General features: G+C 55.1%; 2 protein-coding genes across 3 annotated transcripts in view; both read right to left on the reverse strand.

The window, feature by feature from the left end:
• Positions 1 to 919: 919 nt before the first annotated feature.
• Positions 920 to 14,662, reverse strand: serpinf1 (serpin peptidase inhibitor, clade F (alpha-2 antiplasmin, pigment epithelium derived factor), member 1). Its single transcript, XM_055657770.1, has 8 exons — positions 14,374 to 14,662; positions 9,394 to 9,481; positions 7,959 to 8,169; positions 6,706 to 6,861; positions 5,963 to 6,166; positions 4,438 to 4,580; positions 3,897 to 4,107; positions 920 to 1,934 (listed from the first exon to the last, which is right to left on the reverse strand). Exons 2-8 carry the CDS (start codon positions 9,466 to 9,468, stop codon positions 1,666 to 1,668), a joined length of 1,269 nt encoding a protein of 422 aa, XP_055513745.1. The 5' UTR covers positions 9,469 to 9,481; positions 14,374 to 14,662; the 3' UTR covers positions 920 to 1,665.
• A 1,891-nt stretch (positions 14,663 to 16,553) lies between these two features.
• Positions 16,554 to 20,463, reverse strand: part of serpinf2b (serpin peptidase inhibitor, clade F (alpha-2 antiplasmin, pigment epithelium derived factor), member 2b) — an 11,954-nt gene continuing 8,044 nt past the window's right edge. For both annotated transcript variants that reach the window (XM_055657771.1, XM_055657772.1), the window contains exons 6-8: positions 18,600 to 18,742; positions 17,851 to 18,049; positions 16,554 to 17,159 (exon numbers count right to left, since the gene is read on the reverse strand). In XM_055657771.1, the coding sequence (XP_055513746.1) occupies positions 16,834 to 17,159; positions 17,851 to 18,049; positions 18,600 to 18,742 (668 nt within the window). In that variant the 3' untranslated portion in view covers positions 16,554 to 16,833. The remainder of the gene's footprint in view (positions 17,160 to 17,850; positions 18,050 to 18,599; positions 18,743 to 20,463) is intronic.

The raw sequence follows: 20,463 nt of genomic DNA on the forward strand, positions 1-20,463 counted from the left end.
AAACAATCCATTGTAAAGGTGATGCATAAAACAGTGAATAGTACAGTGCAGGATCAGGCACAATGTCTATGCCTAACATGATGCCAAGACCAACTCTTACTTGCCTGTGCATAATCCACATCCCTGGCCAAAAGTCTCTTAAATGTCACTATTGTATCTGCCTCTACCATTGCCCCTGGCAGCGTGTCCCAGGCACCATCTATGTAATAAACTTGCCTCACACACCTCCTATCCTCACTACCACCACTTTTTACATCACCTGCAAAATAACTAATCACCTTCCCTACAGCCAACAATGGACCATTGTGGGCTCAACATTTCCTTGATCATTGTTGCTTTTTGCATATCAGTCATTCATTTGTTCGATGTATCTTTTCATTTTTCTCGTTTCCCTCTCCGCTGACTCTCAGTCTGATAAGGATCTCAACCCGAAGCGTCACCTATTCCTTTTCTCCAGAGATGCTGCCTGAGCCGCTGAGTTACTCCAAGCACGGTACCAGTCACATGGAGGCTGCAGACACACGGGAGACGTATGCCGGTGAAACGTATGGGCGGTAGATCTGAGATCCCAACCTCTTCACCGCGACCTGACCGCGCTGAGCTTGAAATTGACAACCCCCCCCCGAGGATGACACCGCTGCCCGGCACAGTCAACTCAGCAGAGTGGACATGTCTTGAATGAGCTGTACCTGGGGCCATAGGGTCACCAAAGGAAGGGAAGCCGTCTGGAAGCTCACTGTCCAGACACGCACTGTCTAGACACACACCATTCGGCAACACACTGTCCAGACACACCCGTCTAGGCACACGCCGTCTAGACACACACACGCGGGTTGGTGGAACGGCTCCCCAACCCCAAGGTCTCCGGCTGGAAAGTCGCGCCCAACAACAAGGTTGAAAGGAATTGACTGTGCGTTGGTGTTTGTTTGACCTTTATTTCCAGAACGTCAGCGTTTGTTCATGACAATCATGGACTTTGCCTCACACGCCTGTGCCAGTGGCCTCGCCCCATGGGTCAGCTCTGCCGCTGCCCACCAGGGCCAGTGGTCAGTGTGGGCTGGTCCAGGCCTAGCCTGGGTTAGTGGACAGTGTGGGCAGTGCCAGTCCTGGCCTGGGTTAGTGGACAGTGTGGGCAGTGCCAGTCCTAGCCTGGGTTAGTGGGCAGTGCCAGTCCTAGCCTGGGTTAGTGGACAGTGTGGGCAGTGCCAGTCCTAGCCTGGGTTAGTGGGCAGTGCCAGTCCTAGCCTGGGTTAGTGGTCAGTGTGGACAGTGCCAGTCCTAGCCTGGGTCAGTGGTCAGTGTGGGCAGTGCCAGTCCTAGCCTGGGTTAGTGGGCAGTGCCAGTCCTGGCCTGGGTTAGTGGGCAGTGTCAGTCCTAGCCTGGGTTAGTGGGCAGTGCCAGTCCTAGCCTGGGTTAGTGGACAGTGTGGGCAGTGCCAGTCCTAGCCTGGGTTAGTGGGCAGTGCCAGTCCTGGCCTGGGTTAGTGGAGCGTGACAACTGTGCCAGTCATGGGAGTCATGCTAGTGAAGAGAGGGCCGTGGCAGTCCTGGGTTGGTGGAGAGTGTGAGCAGGGCCAATCCTGGGTTGGTCAGTGTGAGCAGGGCCAGTCCTGGGTCAGTGTGGTACAGGGTGGGGGAGCATCCTGTGGGGCCCAGTGTCCGTGCCTCACTGCCGCCCCTGGCCCAGGGTCCTGGGGTCCATCACCCTGGCGATGTGCAGCAGAGAGCCGCTGGGGTTGTCGTACAGCAGCATCAGGAAGGGCCGGTTGACAAGGAAATGGAGGCTGAACTGGGGGCTGTTGGGGAGCGGTGGCGCTGCCTCCTCCTGGCCGCCCTCCGCAAGTGTCAGCGAGGCCACGTGGGTAACACTGGAGATGGAGGCCGGGCTGTTGCTCAACTTCCCCAGCTGCGTCGCAGAGTAGAGCGGCTTCAGATCTGCTCAAAGCAAACACAGTGGCCTCAGATCCAGCCCAGTGTCCCTGTCCCAGTGCCCCCTCCCCCTCCCCAGTGTCCACTCCCCCAGTGCCCCAGTGTTTGTCCACTCCCCCAGTGTCCACTCCCCCAGTGTCCAAGGGCCCCCCCCCCCTGACCCAGTGAAATGTGAGGCTGAACCCAGTGGCTGTTGGGGAGCGGTGGCCACTCCCCCCAGTGCCCCAGTGCCCCCCTCCCAGTGTCCACTCCCCCGCCCAGTGCCCCCTCCCCCAGTGTCACTCCCCCAGTGTCAGCGAGGCCCCCAGTGGTGCCCACCTCCCCCAGATGGTCCACTCCCCCAGGCCACTCCCCCAGTGCCCCAGCTCCCCCTTCCCCCAGCTGTCCACTCCAGAGTGTCCCCTCCCCCAGCGGCTTCCCCCTCTCCCCCAGATCCCACTCCTCAAAGCTCCCCCAGTGCCCAGTGCCCCCTCCCCCAGCGGCCCCCAGTGCCCCAGTGCCCCAGTTGCCCGTCCCCAGTGTCCACTCCTGTGCCCCCTCCCCCAGTGCCCCGTTCACTCCCCCCAGTGCCCCCCCTCCCCAGTGCCCCCTGCCCCCCCCCCCCCATTCCCCCTCCCCCAGTGCCCCCTCCCCCAGTGCCCCCTCCCCCCAGTGTCCACCTCCCCCCAGTGCCCCCCTCCCCCAGTGCCCACTCCCCCAGTGCCCCCTCCCCCAGTGTCCACTCCCCCCAGTGCCCCAATGCCCCTCCCCCAGTGTCCACTCCCCCAGTCCCCCAGTGCCCCAGTGCCCCCCCCCCAGTCCCCCAGTGTCCACTCCCCCAGTGTCCCCTCCCCCCCCACTCCCCCCATGTCCCCTCCCCCCAGTGTCCCACTCCCCCAGTGTCCACTCCCCCAGTGTCCACTCCCCCAATGTCCACTCAGTGCCCCCCCATGTGCCCCAGTTCCCCCCCTCCCCCAATGTCCCCCCCCAGTGTCCCCTCCCCCAGTGTCCACTCCCCCAGGTCCACTCCCCCATGTGTCCACTCCCCCAGTGTCCCAGTGCCCCCTCCCCAATGTCCACTCCCCAGTGTCCACTCCCCCAGTGTCCACTCCCCCAGTGTCCCCTCCCCCCCCCAGTGTCCACTCCCCCCCAGTGCCCCCAGTGTCCCCTCCCCCCCCCCTCCCCCAGTGCCCCAGTGCCCCCTCCCCCAGTGCCCACTCCCCCAGTGCCCCCCCCAGTGTCCACTCCCCCAGTGCCCCCTCCCCAGTGTCCACCTCCCCCAGTGTCCCCTCCCCCAGTGTCCCTCCCCCAGTGCCCCCTCCCCCAGTGTCCACTCCCCCAGTGCCCCAGTGCCCCCTGTCCCACCCCCTCCCCCAGTGTCCACTCCCCCAGTGCCCCAGTGTCCACCCCTCCCCCAGTGTCCACTCCCCCAGTGTCCCAGCGCCTGCTCAAGGGTCCGATCCCGTCATGGCTGCTCCAGGGAATATTTGATGCCATGCCCTCTAGTCTTTGATATTTCCACATGGGAAAACTGCTCTGACTGTCTACCATGTCTACGCCTCTCATCACGTAGTAAACCTCTATCAGGTCTCCCCTCAGAACCAGGCACTCCAGAGTAAAGGGCAACCAGTCTCATTAAACTTTGCTACAACTGAACAGGTTAAAGGAGATGTGTGGGGCAGGTTTATGTGGGTAGGGGGTGCCTGGAACACACTGCCAGGGGTGGTGGTGGAGGCAGGTACAACATGTTTATGAAGCGGCACATGGATATGTAGGTATTGGAGGGATATGGCTTATGTGCAGACAGAGGAGATTAGTTTAACTTGGCATTGTGTTCAGCACGGACGCTGTGGGCCGAAGGGCCTGTTGCTGTGTTTACACAGGGAGTGGGCTGGTGGGGTGGATCACTGGAGGAGTGATGGAGAGTGGAGAGGGGGTGACAGTCACAGGGCGGGGGGGGAGGGGGCGAGGTGACCCTGCCACACTTACTCATTTCACCCAGCACCTCCATTAGCTCCAGCTCGGTGGTAAGCTTCAGCTTGGGGAGGGAGACGCTGGCTTTGGCCAGATGCAGCTGACTGACCAGGTCATGCACGAACACAGGGGTCAGACTCTCTTCGATGGCGCTCATGTTTTGCCCAAGGCCGCTGGGCAGGAAGATCAGGAGGCTGATGTCCCCCATGTAGCGAAACAGGCCAATCTGGAGGACAACCGACAGGTAAATCCCTCACCCCCTCTACCTCACCCCTCTCCCTCACCGCCCCTCCCTCACTGCCCCTCATCCCCCCCACCCCCCTCACCCTTACCCCTCCCCCTCACAGCCCCTTCCTCACCCCAGCTCACCCCCCCTCTCCGCCCCTCTCTCACCCCCCCCCCTCAACTGCCTCTACCTCACCCCCCATCCCGATCTCTCGCCCCCTTCCCTCACTGCTCCTCCCTCAACCCCCTCCCGCCCCCCCCCCCCCCCCCCCCCCAGCGAGTGGTTTGAGTGACCCGGGGGCTGAACAGGGGGATTGGCCAGAACCGGTACCTTGCAGTTCAGCTCGGAATCGTAGCCATAGCGCAGCGGGTAGTGCTGGCTGCTCATCGTGGGAACGTTCACCTCCTGCCCGTATTCCAACTGGAATGACTTCTCCATCGTGTTGGCAGCGTTGAATTTGGTCACGAGCTTCCCTGGAATGGAACAACAGTGATGAGCACTGGCTGGGAGTGTGGGACCACTCCACATAGAGAGTCTGACTTACTGACAGTAGACACAGCCTTGTGGTGGAACGGCGCTACCCTGATGGAGGGTCTCTGACCAGTGTTGGGACCTCTGTTGTTTGCGATATATAAATAGACAAAAATGTAGACGGAATGTGAAGAAGGGTCTCGACCCGAAACGTCACCCATTCCTTCTCTCCAGAGTTGCTGCCTGTCCCCCTGTGTTACTGCAGAGTTCTGTGTCTTATCTTAAATGGAGATGGCTTGGCCAGTCAGTTTGCAGATGACACCAAGTTTAGTGGAATAGTGGACAGTGATGAAGGACTCCAATGTTGGACATAGATCAGCTGCAGAACTGGATGGCAGGTGGCGTTTAATCCAAGCAAGTGTGAGGTGTTGCACGCTGGGAGGTCAAATGTAAGGGGAAAGTATATAGTTAATGGCAAGACCCTTAACAACGTTGATGTGCAGAGGGGCTAAACCCCCATCACCCTGAAAGTGGCAACACAAGTAGATGGAGTGGTGAAGAGGTGTATGGTACGCTTAACATTGGTCCTGGCATCAAGAAGAAGAGTCAGGAAGTCATGTTGCAGCTTTAGAGGACTTTATAATCCGACTTCATTACAGGACGTTTTATATACAGTGTGCGGTTCTGGAAGAATGTGGAGGCTTTGGAGAGGATACAGAAGGGGTTTACCAGCATGCTGCCTGGATTGGAGGCTGTTAGCTATAAGGAGAGACAAGAGGCCACAATGCTGGAATCTTGAGTAAAATAAAAGGAACTGGAGTAACTCAGCGGGTCAGGTAGCATCTCTGGAGGACATGTATAGGGGATGTTTTGGGTCTGGACCCTTCTTCAGACTCAACATAGAAACATATAAACATAGAAAATAGGTGCAGGAGTAGGCCATTCGGCCCTTCAAGCCTGCACCGCCATTCAATATGATCATGGCTGATCATCCAACTCAGTATCCTGTACCTGCCTTCTCTCCATACCACCTGATCCCTTTAGCCACAAGGGCCACATCTAACTCCTTCTTAAATATAGCCAATGAACTGGCCTCAACTACCTTCTGTGGCAGAGAATTCCAGAGATTCACCGAGATGACTCTCCTCACCCATGCTCTGCCCCTCAAGCCGGCCAGCCCCCCACCCCCCCCCTCCCCCCCCCCCCCCCCCCAACACCCACCCTGTGCCCTTGCTCCTCCCCACCCCGCCCCCCCCCCCCCCCCCCCCCACCCCCCCCCCCCCCCCCCCCCCCCCCCTGCCCCCCCCCCCCCCCACTGCCCCCCCCCCCCCCCCCAGTCCCTCTCCCCACCCCTCCCACACATGGCGGTGCTGGCCCCTCTCACCCTGGTAGTGGGCTGCACTGAGCAGCAGCAGGCTGAGCCTGGCAGGAAGGCTGCGGACACCCTGGCTGATCTTGCCTTCCGTCTGGATCTTCAGCCACTGGTTCATGTTGCTCAGCTCCCGCTGCATGTTGTTGGCGACGAGTTTGGGCCGCGATCCATAATACTGGGCGACCTGGTTCACAAAGGCCTGCTGTACCTTCAGCCCTGGCCCAAGGTAGACAGTGTTAGTGTGGGAGCAACCTCCATCACTGACCTCTCTCACTCACTAACTGGCTCCGACCATGCACATACCTACTGTCATACACACACATACAGTCATACACACACATACACACACACATACACAGTCACACACACACACATAGTCATACACATGCTCTCATAAACACACACGCTCACACACACACACACACGCTCACACAAATTCACACCCACATGTATGCACTCAATCACACACACACCTATACGCACACTCACGCACACAGACTCCCTTGCTTACACAGAGACACACCCTCACAAACTCACATGGACAGACGCACATGCACAAAATACATGACACACACAGACACAGACCAATGAATTCACAGACACAGATACACATACAGATGCACACTTAGACACAGACAAACACACACACACACACACACTCAGACACGCATGCTCCCTCTCTCACACAGACAGACACACACGCACAAAGCTCAAATTAATTTCACGGTCAAGAACTGTGGACATTATTTGCTTACTTTTCTTGGCGTATATGCGCGAGACAGTTTTGAATTGTTTGGGCTGCATGCTGATTTCGGTCAGCAGGTCCTTGAACGCACTGTGCACATCCAGGTCCTGCAGTGAGTTGTAGTTCAGGATTCTCTGCAGAATGTCCTTGTTTGTGGATGTGGCACCTTAATAAAGAACAAAGAACAGGTTAACGGGGACCAGATGTAAGTGCCCCGCATCACACTGACGTGAATGCCTCCTCTCGGGCCCCCCAGTGCTGTGGGTGGAAGGGCTGAAGCAGGACGTGGTACTCTCTCCCTCAGACACAGCCTTGGTCAATGCTGCCTGTTCCACTGGGAACAGCAGAGGAGTGGGTGCAGCAAAGGATGCAGCCAGCATCCACATCCCATCCCTGACTGCCCCAGAGAGGATGGGGTGAGCCACCGTCTGCAACTGCTTCTGGTGAAGATGTCACCACTGTGCTCTTGAGGAGGGGGTTCCAGGAGTTAGACCTGAAGTTCAATTCAGATCAATGCAAGTCCATTTTGGGAAGTCAAACCAGGGCAAGATCTTCACAGTGAACTGTAGGGGGTCTGGGGAGCGTTGGACAGCAGAGCGATGTAGGAATGCAGGTACATAGTTCCCTAAAAGTGGTTTAGAGAGATACAGCGCAGATATTGGCCCTTCGGCCCACCTAGTCCGCACCACCCAGCGATCCCGCACGCTAATGTTATCCTACACAGTAGGGGCAATTTACATTTATTACCAAAACCGATTCACCTACAATCCTCTATGTTTTTGGATTATGGGAGGAAACCAGATCACCCGAAGAAAACCCACGCAGTCACAGGGAGAACATGCAAACTCCGTACAGACAGCACCCATGGTCAGGATCGATCCCGGATCTCTGGCACTGTGAGGTAGCAGCTCTATCGCTGCACCACTGTGCTGCCCCTGGTGTGGCAGGAAGACAAGGTGGTGAAGAAAGCTTTTTGCGCGTTGGCCTTCATCAGTCGCAACCGAGTACAGAAGCTGGGTTGTTATGTTACAGTTGTGCAAGGCAATGGTGAGGATGCAGTTGGAGTATTGTGTTCAGTTTTGGTCACCCTGCTCTAGGAAGGATGTCATTAAACTGTAAAGGGTGCAGAGAGGATTTACGAGGCTGTTGCCAGGACTTGAGGGCCTGAGCTGTAGGGAGAGGGGTGGTCAGGTTAGGACTCTATTCCTTGGCGTTCAGGAGGCCCCCTCGTGCAGCCCCCCACCCCCACCCCCCCACCCTCACCGAGCGAGAGTGCAGAGAGACCAGCAGCCACACTGAGGGGAGACAGGAAGACGTTGGCACTGGGATCCTTGCTGGCCATCAGCCGATAAAGGTCGTAGCCAAACTCCGAGACTGAATAGGCAAGTCTCTGCACCGGCGTTCCCAGAATCTCCTCCTCCTCCACCTCCTCCTCGACCATATCCACGACCTGGCTTTCATCCAAAAACGGCTCCTGCAAACAGGTAGAACATAGACCAGTACAGCACAGGAACAGGCCCTTCAACCCAGTGCCAAACACGATGCCAAGATGAACTAATCCCATCTGCTTGTTCGTAATCCATATCACCTCCATTCCCGGCATATCCGTGTGCCCGTCTAAAACCCTCTTAAACCCGTCTGTCATATCTGCTTCCACCACCACCCCTGGCAGTGTGTTCCAGTCACCCACCATTCCCCACACATCTCCTTTAAACTTTGACCCTCTCACCTTAAAGCTGTTTCCTCAACACTGTGGCATTTCCATCCTGGGAAAAAGGTTTCTGACTGTCTAAGCTCATAATTTTATATTGTTCTATCAGGTCTCTCCTCAACTGTTGACGTTCCAGAAGTTTGTCCAACCTCTCCTTATAGCTGTGTGATGTCACAGCAAATGTTTTGACAGCTTCAGATATCCGCAATATATTTAGTGTGAAAAATATTTCTGAATTTGTCGCCCAAATGCTACGCATCGATTGGAAAGTTTGAATCTCAGTGTCACCAGATTCAGGAACAGTTTCTTCCCCTCTGTTATCAGGGTGCTTCTGAACCATCTTCCACAAGCCAGGATGTAGTCCCGATCTTCCGATCTACCTCAATGCAGCACTTGCACATTTTTTCTCTGCACTTTCTCGTTAACTATTACGATGTAACTCAGTAGCACCACATTCTGGTACTTTCCTCTTTACACTACCAGTGTTCTTGTGTATGCTTGACTACATAACACTGTACAGTTTTTCACAGTTTAGTTTAGTTCATTGTCAAGTGTACCAATGTACAATTAAAAGCTTTCGTTGCATGCTAACCAGTCAGCGGAAAGACAATACATGATTGAAATCAAGCCATCCACAGCGTCCAGATGCATGATAAAGGTGAATAACGTTTAATGCTTGATAGTGTCCAGGAAAGTCTGATCAAAGATAGTGTGAGGGTCCCCAATGAGGTAGATAGTAGCTCAGGACTGCTCTCTAGTTGTTGGTAGGATGGTTCAGTTGCCTGATAACAGCAAAGATGTATATATCTCAGTACAGGTGACAATAATAAACCAACACGCGATTCCTCCCCTTCCCAAGGAGTGGTTGGTGGACTGCTCCGATACTCCGATCATGAGCACCATGGAGCCCGTGAAATGAGGAGGCACGACAGGGCAGATGCCCTCTTGGCAGAAATGTAGAACCACAATCAACTCGTTGCCACTTACCGGACTAAAGTAGTCCTCTTGACTGCATATGAGCGACATGGCTCCCAGGAACATCAGTACAGTCAGGATCTTCATCTTGGCCTCGGATCTGAGGAGAGGAACAGAAGCCAGCCGTGAGGTCCCCACAGTCCAGGTACACACACTGGGAACCAGAGCCCCTCTCCTACAGTCACAGTCACCCTGGGTGACACAGCGGTAGAGTTGCTGCCTTACAGTGTCAGGGACCCGGGTTCGATCCTGATTATGGGTGCTCTATGTACAGAGTTTGTACGTTCGCCCCATGACCTGTGTGGGTTTTTTCCAGGATCTCTGGTTTCCTCCCACATTCCACAGATGTACAGGTTTGTAGGCTAATTGGCTTTGGTAAAATTGTAAATTGTCGCTAATGTGTGTAGGATAGTGTTAGTGTGCGGGGACGGCTGGTTGGCCCGGACTCGGTGGGCCGAAGGGCCTGTTTCCATGCTGTATCTCTAAACTACACTAAACCAATACACTGGGAATCAGGAGTACCTCACCCACAGCTGCAGGGCCACACACTGGGAATCAGGAGCACCTCTCACTCACTGGAGCAGCAGCATTGTCACGCACTCTGAACCTGCCCCCGTGTCAGATGATCGAGGCTGCAGAGACTTGGCAACATGACCCAGCCTGAAGCTGAGGGCCAATGGATTCAACGTTGTCTTGGTGGATGGAGGTTTCTGCAGGTTCATAAGTCTCCCCGTAAGTTGGTCCATTAAGTCTCCCCGTAACCCCTAACACCTGTACTAATCAAGAACCTATCTCTGCCTTAAAAATATCAATTGACTTGGCCTCCACGGCATTCTGTGGCAATGAATTCCACAGATTCACCAGGTGGCGGTGTTCTCTGGGCCTCAGTTTAAGGATAAGGGGTAGGCCATTTAGGACCGAGATGAGGAAAAACTTTTTCTCACGGAGAGTGGTGAGTCTGTGGAATTCTCTGCCTCAGAGGGTGGTGGAGGCAGGTTCTCTGGATGTTTTCAAGAGAGAGCTAGATAGGGCTCTTAAAAATAGTGGAGTCAGGGGATATGGTGAGAAGGCAGGAACGGGCTACACTGGGAATGATCAGCCATGATCACATTGAATGGCGGTGCAGGCTCGAAGGGCCGAATGGCCTACTCCTGCACCTATTGTCTATTGAATTGGTGACGTTTCAAGTTGAGACCCTTCTTCAAACTGAGAGTCAAGGGAGAGGGAGACACAGACATAAGGAAGTGTAAGGTGTGTAAAACAAGACATCAAAGGGGATGAAGGTTAATTGTAAATTATCCCTAGTGTCTGTAGGATAATGTCAATGTGTGTGGATCCCTGATCGGCACGGGTTTGATGGGCCGAAGGTCCTGTTTGTGCCCTGTATCTCTAAACTAACATCTAAACTAAGGATTATTGTGGAGACACTAACAACTGCAGATGTTGGAATCCTGAGCAAAACACAAAGTGTTGGAGTAACTCAGCAACTCAGAGCTACTTGCAGCATCGTTTGTTTATTTTAGTTTTGTTATTGTCATGTGGGAAGCGAAAAGCTTTCTTATTGTACCTGCATCTTTTTTGCATCTGAAGAGGAAGTGGACAAACAACGTTTCGTGTTGGGTCCCTTGGGGGAAAGAACAAAGCTCGGCAAACGATAGGTGGATACAGTTGAGATCGGGGGGTAGGATTGGCAGATGGGTTGGGGTAAGTGACAAAGGCTGGAGCTCAAAAGGAGCCAACAGGGTGTCGAAGGAGAGAAGACGAGTGAAATATAAGGCCAGAGGGAAGGATAAGGGTGGAAGGTGAGAGGTGGGGAGGGGCAGGAAGGGGGAAGAGGGGCAGGAGAATGGGAGAAGTCAGTTCGGTACAGTTTATTGTCACGAAGTGAAAAGCTTTTGTTGCGTGCTAACCAGTCAGCGGGAAGACAATATAGGATTTCATTGTATTGAAATGTGCGCGCAACTGGGTTGGGGGTTCATTGGAAAGGGAGAAGGGTGGGGGGGGGGGGGGGGTAAATGGTAGATGGTAAATGGGTAAAATGGGTTAGATGTCAATGTTGCTGCCTTTGGGTTGTGAGCTGGCCAAGAGGTGAGTTCCTCCAGCACATTGAGGATTATTGTGCCCCTGGTGCCAGGGTGGGAGCCCAGGGGAAGGGTCACCCACTGCCCCCATCTCCACTGTGTTCACACCGGTCCAAAGAGAGGCCTCAGGGATCGCAGATTGAGCGCTGGGCCTCGAGAGAACGCCAAACCTTTATCCAACCTGCAGCTCTAGGGTCATGTTTACCCACACCAAGAGAAGCAACGTTGGGTCACTCACCCTGGCTCAGGGAACTGTGACGTGAGGGGGGGGGGGGGGAGGGAGAAGGGGGATGGGGGGAGGAAGGGGGATGGGGGGAGGATAGGGGGGAGATAGGGGGAGGGGGGGGAGGAACAGTTAGCCTGTGGGGCCACCCGTGAGAGGTGATAGATTCTGGTGGACGGTGATCAATAGCAGCCTGCACTGTGCCTGGTCCCACAGCACACAGTGAGTGGACATTGCTCGGCCCTCTGTCAAGGCCCCATTCCACCGGTCATACAGGCCTCAGTCCTCCACAGGTCAAGTCCAGCCTAGGGAACATGCTTCAGCATTTAACTCCTTAACCCCAGTAAGTATCCATCACCTGCAGCCCCGTTTCTGCCCTGGGTGAGCTGGAACTGGCTAGGGTCAATCAGAGTCATGCATCATGGAAACATGCCCTTCAGCCCAGCTCATCCATGCTAACCAAGACGCATTCCTGAACCATTTTCACTTGATCAGGTTTGACCCATATCCCTCTAAACCTGTTGCATCCAGGTGTATTTTTCCCTCTGTAATTCTACCTGCCTCCTTTTCTTCCTCTAGCAGTGTTTTCCACATATCCACCACTCTGTAGTGCTGGTCTAAACCGGGATCCCCACTGTGTGGATGCCTCTGCTGCTGGCATGTGGTGAAGGGCTATTCCCAGGGATCACATTCCCCATAAACCCACCCCTTCCCATTCACTCCCACCGTTCTCACTCCCAATGGACCCATTGGTCACTCTGCACTCTCTCTGGCGGTTCAGCCCCAACACTGAATGTACACGTTGCTTTGAGACAACAAGTTTAATGATCCCTCTGCAGGACGTGTGTGTGCGCTGGTAGGGGTCAGTGTTTATTGTCACTCCGGCTGACCTGAACCGTGGGGTTTGTTGGGCCAGTTCAGGGCAACACGTTAGGTGGTGCTGAGTTACACACGGACCTGGTGGTTGAAGCCGAGGGTTTTCGACACATTTCCTGGATTACTGCGATGTTTTTATTTCACTGCTGGACCGTGAACTCCCAGCTGGTGTGGCGTAAGATCATAAGGAATAGGAGTGGAATTAGGCCATTCGGCCCATCAAGTCTACTCTGCCTTTTCAATCATGGCTGAACTATTTCTCTCCTAACCCCATTCTCCTGCCTTCTCCCCATAACCTCTGACACCTGACATGAGGCAAGCCAGAACACCAATTCTGGTCACTGATGGCCACTCCAGTGCAGTAACTCCCTTCTCCTGCTCCCCCAAGCCTGAGTTTACATGGAACAGTACAGCACAGGAACAGGCCCTTCGGCCCACAATATCCATACTGAGCATGATGCCAAGTTAAACTAATCTCTTCTGCCAGCACATCATCCACACCCCTCCATTCCCTGCATATCCATGTGCCTGTCTAAAAGCCTCTTAAACACCACTATCATATCTGCTCCCACCACGGCACAATCGAGGCACCCACGACTTTATGTAAAAACTTGCCCAGCAACTCCCCTTTAATCTTCGCCTTTCACACCTTAAACCTATGCTCTCCACATCACATTTCCACCCTGGGATAAAGGTATTAGCTGTCTACCCCGTCTAAGCCTCTCTTAATTGTACATGCTTTGATCAGGTCTTCCCTTGGTCTCTGACGATCCAGAGAAAACCAGCCCAGTTTGTAGAATCATTTTGATGCCGAGGCAATGAACATTCAGCCTTGTCCAGTTCAGACCCGAACAAGCCAGGGCTGTTGATCTCGGACAGCCGATTAGAATATGCAGAGCCTTCGAACCAGAGGTCACTGCCCACCTGACTCTGGCTGATCCTGGCTGAGTGTTTCCAGAACCCTAACCAGCTGCTCGAGTCTGCCCAGGCTAGGAACGGAATTCCTCCCATCTGATAGCTGCTAGTCCCTCACTGCTGTGGGTGTTCCAGAGAAGGGGCGCTCTAATGTTAGCCCATCCCTCTGCCCCACCTCCAGTTTAAACTTTATCCTGTTAATGTTAAACTCTTGGTCCTCAAAATTATTCCAAATGGAATTTGAACTGGAGAAGGCAGAGGGTGGACTTGAGCCAAAAAAAAGGGGGGGGGGGGGTTCTTGGGGAAGAGTTCCCTTAAATTTAGTTGCGTCTGGTTGGGTAACTACGGTAGCTTGAAGACTATTCCATGCTTTAATTGTGCGGGGAAAGAATGAATTGCTGTACACATCTGTCTTGGTAGCTGGCATCTTGGTAGTTGATTCACAAGCTTCCGATCGGAGAGGAATCGAGGGCACATTCATTTCTCCAGCTACCTCTGCTCACTCTGCATTGTGAAGGCTTGTAGCAGTGCATAGGGGAAGGGCTGAGTCCCAGTGCCGGCGCTGTGCACACAATGCCAGGGCTCCTGCGCCCGTGTCGGGACCCCCTGTGCCAGTGTTGGGACTGTGCACAGTATCACGGCTTCTGTCCCAGTATCAGGGCTCATGTCTCAATGTGCACGGTATCAGGACTGTGCCCGTATCAGCGCTGTGTACAGGGTCAGGGTTGTGCCCCAGTATCAGGGCTGTCTCTCTGTATCAGGGCTCCTGTTCCAAGTCAGGGTTGTGTACAGGGTCAGGGTTGTGCACAATCTCAGGACTCCTCTCTCAGTATCAGGTCTCCTGTCTCAGTGTGTAGGCTGCCTCCTCCCTGCTCAATAATCAAACTGTTTGCTTACCTGCTCCACCAGAGAGCCCGACTTGCACAGGGTCGAGCAGCTCGCGGTGCTGGCCTTTATCCTCGGCGTTCCTGGGTCAATATTTGTAGTGAGGCGGGCAAACACGAGGTGCTGCTGACCAGAGTCGAGGCGGAGAGTCGCGTCTGCCTGCAGCAGCAACGTGGCTGAGTCTGGGTCTACTCCTCAGGGAGTCCTGGCTAAAAATAACTGTTTCCTGTCCACGCAGGCACAAGGAAACATGGCAGCAGCTAGACGGCTGCGGGGAACCGCCAAGATGCGGTCTACAGCCCACACCCAGCTCTACAGCCAATCGGCGGTGAAACCCATCAGCTGCATGGAGTAGTAGGGGGGGGGTAACGGGGGGGGGGGGGGGGGGGGGGGTGGGGGGGGGGGGGGGGGGGGGGAGTTTGTTCGGGGGGGGGGGGGGGGATTTGTTCAGGGTGGGGGGGAGTTTGTTCAGCACACAGACCCCTGGACTCTCTGAATGCTGCCTGCCCCACTGAGTTATTCCAGCATTTTGTGTCTATCTTCATACCCTCAAAGTTGGCCTGGCCCCAATTTAGAATTATAGCAATTTAGAATTATAGTCTAAATCCATAACTATCTTATACCTAATAGAACAATGGTCGCTTGTCTAAACAGTGTCAGGGCCCAATGGTTGTCCTGGTCGCGACTGAACTGTCGGGAGAGGCATCAGCAGACACGGGAGGAATTGGCGAGGTGTGACAGGGCCTGGCTGACTTTGTTTGCCAAATGCTGGATGGTCGCTCTACGAGTTGGTCTATTCGATCGAGACTCATGGGTGTTAAGAGTGGAACCTTGAAGTTGAACAGCCAGTCCTGCACAACCGAGCCAGTAAATCCTCAGGTGCACAAAAAAATGCTGGAGAAACTCAGCGGGTGCAGCAGCATCTATGGAGCGAAGGAAATAGGCAACGTTTCGGGACGAAACGTTGCCTATTTCATTCGCTCCATAGATGCTGCTGCACCCGCTGAGTTTCTCCAGCATTTTTTTGTGTACCTTCGATTTTCCAGCATCTGCAGTTCCTTCTTAAACAGTAAAGCCTCGGGTCCGGTCGGGGCTGATCACAATTACCTGCCGAGTCCATACTGGTCGACTAATCTGTGAGGAGACCCCGAAATGGAAAGGACTCATCGAGAAGTACTGAAGAAAATCTCAAAATCCAGACGCGAATGGAACCAAAAGTCATATAGACCAGGAACCGATAGAACTCCCATCTGAATCTATACACCCCCCCCTGCACCAACTCCTCAGCCACGGTGTAGTGTGCGGGGGTCGCTGGTCGGCTCGGACTAGGTGGGCCGAAGGGCCTGTCCGTCTTAACTAAACTGCACGGAGACACGGGTAATACAGACAACTCAGAGTAAGACAGGACATACAGGGAAAGTTGCTCATTAACACGGAAAACATGGGCAACCATACCCAGAGATCCAGGAGGTTCAGGCAACTTGATTAGCACTGGATATCGAACGACCAGTTCATTGGCTATATTTAAGAGGGAGTTAGATGTGGCCCTTGTGGCTAAAGGGATCAGGGGGTATGGAGAGAAAGCAGGTACAGGATACTGAGTTGGATGGTCAGCCATGATCATATTGAATGGCGGTGCAGGCTCGAAGGGCCGAATGGCCTACTCCTGCACTTATTTTCTATGTTTCTATATACAAGCAACCTGGATCATGGAGTACAGGCGTTCTAGCCTGGTGACGGACGGCAAGTACAGGCAGCCTCAGGCAGGAAGTACAGGCGGTCACTTGGTAACACATCATATACAGGACTCTCTCTGGGAGACCGGGGTTGTCCAATGATGGTAGGTGAATTGACCGACCCACGGCCCCTTATCCGGCAGGTGCCTGGGATTGGTGTGTGCCCATCCCCCGCCAACACAAGACACAGAGTGCTGGAGTAACCCAGCGGCTCATGCAGCATCTCTGGAGAACATGGATAGGTGACGTTTAGGGTTGGGGACCCTTCTTCAGACAGAGTCGCCTGGAAACGTCACCTATCCATGTTCTCCAGAGTTGCTGACCGGGCCGCTGAGTTACTTCAGCACTCTGTTAATTTTTGTTTGTAAACCAGCACCTGCTCTTCCTTTTGTTCCCAACCAATTTATCCCGGTTTCCAGCCCAATCCCTGCAGCAAAGAGCGGACACAGAGTGTGTATCATTGTTTATTGATTTATACAAAACTGGGAGGAGGGGCCGGTCGGGTGGGCGGGGGCTGGGCGGGTGGTGGGGTTGAGGGAGGTAAGGTCTGGGTTCGGATCGGTGGGCGGTCATGAGTCAGGTGGGGAGGCGGGGGTCGTTCGGGTGGGTGGGCGTGGGCCGGATGGGAGGAGGGCGAGGGTCGGTGGTCAGGGGGGGGCAGGCGGTGGGGTCGGGGAGGGGGGGGGGGGCGAGGGAGGGCTGGCGGTGGGGGGGTGGGTGGGCTTCAGCTCGGGCCTCACTTGGGAGCGACCTGCTCCTCCAGCAGGAAATCGGGGATGGGACGCAGCTTGTCGCGCTTGCTCTTCGGCAGTTGGGGCTGAGGGTCTTTGACGGTGCCCATGAAGAGGGGGATGCCGGAGGGGTCATGGCGGATGAGGAAGAAGAAGGGGCTGTTGAGGGCGTACTGCATGTGGGAGCGGTTGATGGAAATGGCTGTGCTGGCAGCAGCCTCCACTCCTTCCTCCGTCAGCTCCATGGTGGCCTTGTGCTGCACGGCTGACACGGCCAGGGGCTGACCCGCCATCCGGCTCAGGTCCGGCTTCTGGAAGATGCTGCCCAGTCCTGCATGGGGAGGGAATGGGGGGGGGCAGCTTAGCCAGGATGTTCTCGGGGTGGGCGGGTGTCTGACCACTGGTTGCGACACATCCAGAGCCCACCCCAACCCGTACCGCCCCCACCACCACCCCCCACCCCCCCCAAGCCCAGGCCCCGATCCCGCAGCCTCCCCCCCCCCCCCAATGCATCCTTGGCCCAATCAACCCACACCACCCACACTGGTCCACACCACACAGACACCCTCAGGCAGACACACACACGCACAGGCACACACACGCACACAAACAACATGGAGTGACAACACCGCCAACACCGGGGCCGTGTACCACCGGGGCCGTGTGCCACTGGGCCCTGTGCTACTGGGCCCTGTGCTACTGGGCCCTGTGCTACTGGGCCCTGTGCTACTGGGGCCGTGTGCCACTGGGGCCGTGTGCCACCGGGGCCGTGTACCACCGGGGCCGTGTACCACTGGGGCCGTGTGCCACTGGGGCCGTGTACCACTGGGGCCGTGTACCACCGGGGCCGTGTACCACCGGGGCCGTGTGCCACCGGGGCCGTGTGCCACCGGGGCCGTGTGCCACCGGGGGCGTGTACCACTGGGGCAGTGTACCACTGGGGCCGTGTACCACCGGGGCCGTGTGCCACTGGGGCCGTGTACCACAATATAACGCTGGATCGGGATCGCATAGAAACTTACCGAGACTCTGCAGAGATTCTCGCAGGTCGGTGGCGAAGTCAATGTTGAGTTTAGGCATCTTGAGCAGCAGCGGCAGAGGCTTGGGGTGCCCCAGGATGGCGGAGATTTTGAGTTTGTTGGCGACGGCGTTGAGGTTGCTGCTCAGCATGGGCTTGACCACAATGAAGCTCATGTTGTTTTGGAAGGCTATCCTGACAATCTGGCAAGACAGGGTGGTCAGAAACCCCAGCCTTCCCTGAACCTGCCCACGGCCCAATGCCCACTGCGGTGAGGGAGCGCCGCGCTGTGGGAGGGGCGGTGAGGGAGCGTCGCGTTGTGGGAGGGGCGGTGAGGGAGCGTCGCGTTGTGGGAGCCCCTTCGTCAGAAGGACTGTCTTAGCTTCTGCTCAACACTTCCCACCACCCTGCCAGTGGTGTTTAAATGCTGCTCCTGCACAAACACTCGGCTCAGCGGCGACTGTGGGGGGTGCGGTGAGAGCAGGGGTGGGGTGGGGTGAGTTGCACTGTGTCGCTGGGGTGCGGTGGGTGCTGTGGCTGCGGTGGGAAGAGGGGGCGCGGTGAGGGAGATGCAGCAGCGGCTGTGGTGGGGACAGGGGTGGGGTGGGTGGGAGGAGTGGGTGCGGTGGGGAGGGGTGCAGCGCAGTAGTGGGTGCATTGCGGGCTTGCAGCTGCAGTGGGACGGTTGCAGTGGGGGGGGGCAGTTAGTGGGAGGGGGTGCAGTGAAGTGGGGTGGGGTGGGGGAGGTCTCACCTCGCTCTGCAGCTCATCATCGCGGCTGACACTGGTCGGGTACTTGTGGTGCTGCATCATGGCCACGTGCTCCATGCGCCCGTCCTCCAGGTAGAAGGGCTCGGATCCCGTGGCTTTGGGGTCAAACTGTACCTGCCACCGCCCTGTGGGAGCAAACACCGACACTCAGCACCCCTCCACCCAACGCACCAGCCCTCTCCTCTCCCTACGGTCGCTGACCAGCCTGTCCGGTGTTCCTGCATTCTTTGTTTTTATTTAGGATTCGCCAGCGTCCGCGGGGTTTTGTTTCCCAAGAGCAAGAGCAGAGGGTCGGAGAGACAAACTCACCCAGAGGGAGGGGAGAGTAGGCCCAACACATGAGGGGGAGTGTGTGTGTGTGTGGGGGGGCATAGATCAGGCATGAGTCCACACAGCAAGACGGGGGAGGGGGGAAGGAAGTGACAGGGATGGTTGAATGCTTGCAGATGCTGACATTCTGAAACAAAAACTGGGCAGGAACACAAAACAGGTCAGCAGCATCTGCAGAAAGAAAATTCACAGCTCAGATCCAACACCCTTCGTCAGAAGTGGGAAGGATAGATTAAAAAAAGTTGGAACTAAGATACAGAGAGGAGGAAGGTACACAAAAATGCTGGAAAACTCAGCGGGTGCAGCAGCATCTATGGAGCGAAGGAAATAGGCGACCTGCTGCACCCGCTGAGTTTCTCCAGCATTTGTGTGTACCTTCGATCTTCCAGCATCTGCAGTTCCTTCTTGAACACAATACAGAGAGGAGGAGACTGGTGGATGTGGAACAGAGGTTATAACCATATAACATTTACAGCACGGAAACAGGCCATCTCGGCCCTTCTAGTCCGTGCCGAACACTTATTCTCCCCCTAGTCCCACCTACTTGCACTCAGACCATAACCCTCCATTCCTTTCCCGTCCATATACCTATCCAATTTATTTTTAAATGATAAAATCGAACCTGCCTCCACCACTTCCACTCGAAGCTCATTCCATACAGCTACCACTCTCTGAGTAAAGAGGTTCCCCCTCATGTTACCCCTAAACTTCTTGAAACAAATGGGTTTTAATGAACAGTCTTCAACCTGAAACATTCGTTCTGTTGCAATCTTGGCAGATGCTACCTGACTCGCTGAGTGTTTCTGTTCTAGACATAGACATAGAAAATAGGTGCAGGAGGAGGCCATTCGGCCCTTCGAGCCAGCACCGCCATTCATTGTGATCATGGCTGATCGTCCCCAATCAATAACCCGTGCCTGCCTTCTCCCCATACCCCTTGATTCCACTAGCCCCTAGAGCTCTATCTAACTCTCTCCTAAATCCACCCAGTGATTTGGCCTCCACTGCCCTCTGTAGCAGGGAATTCCACAAATTCACAACTCTCTGGGTGAACAAGTTTTTTCTCACCTCAGTCTTAAATGGCCTCCCCTTTATTCTAAGACTGTGGGCCCTGGTTCTGGACTCGCCCAACATTGGGAGCATTTTTCATCTAGCTTGTCCAGTCCTTTTATAATTTTATATGTTTCTATAAGATAACCCCTCATCCTTCTAAACTCCAGTGAATACAATCCTAGTCTTTTCAATCTTTCCTCATATGACAGTCCCGCCATCCCAGGGATCAATCTCGTGAACCTACGCTGCACTGCCTCAATCACAAGGATGTCCTTCCTCAAATTAGGAGACCAAAACTGTACACAATAATCCAGATGTGGTCTCACCAGAGCCCTATACAACTGCAGAAGAACCTCTCTACTCCTATACTGAAATCCTCTTGTTATGAAGGCCAACATTCCATTAGCTTTCTTCACTGCCTGCTGTGCCTGCACGCCAAATTTCAGTCACCGGTGTACAAGGA

Source organism: Leucoraja erinacea, chromosome 28, assembly GCF_028641065.1.
Source record: "Leucoraja erinacea ecotype New England chromosome 28, Leri_hhj_1, whole genome shotgun sequence".
NCBI classification, from domain to species: Eukaryota; Metazoa; Chordata; class Chondrichthyes; order Rajiformes; family Rajidae; genus Leucoraja; species Leucoraja erinaceus.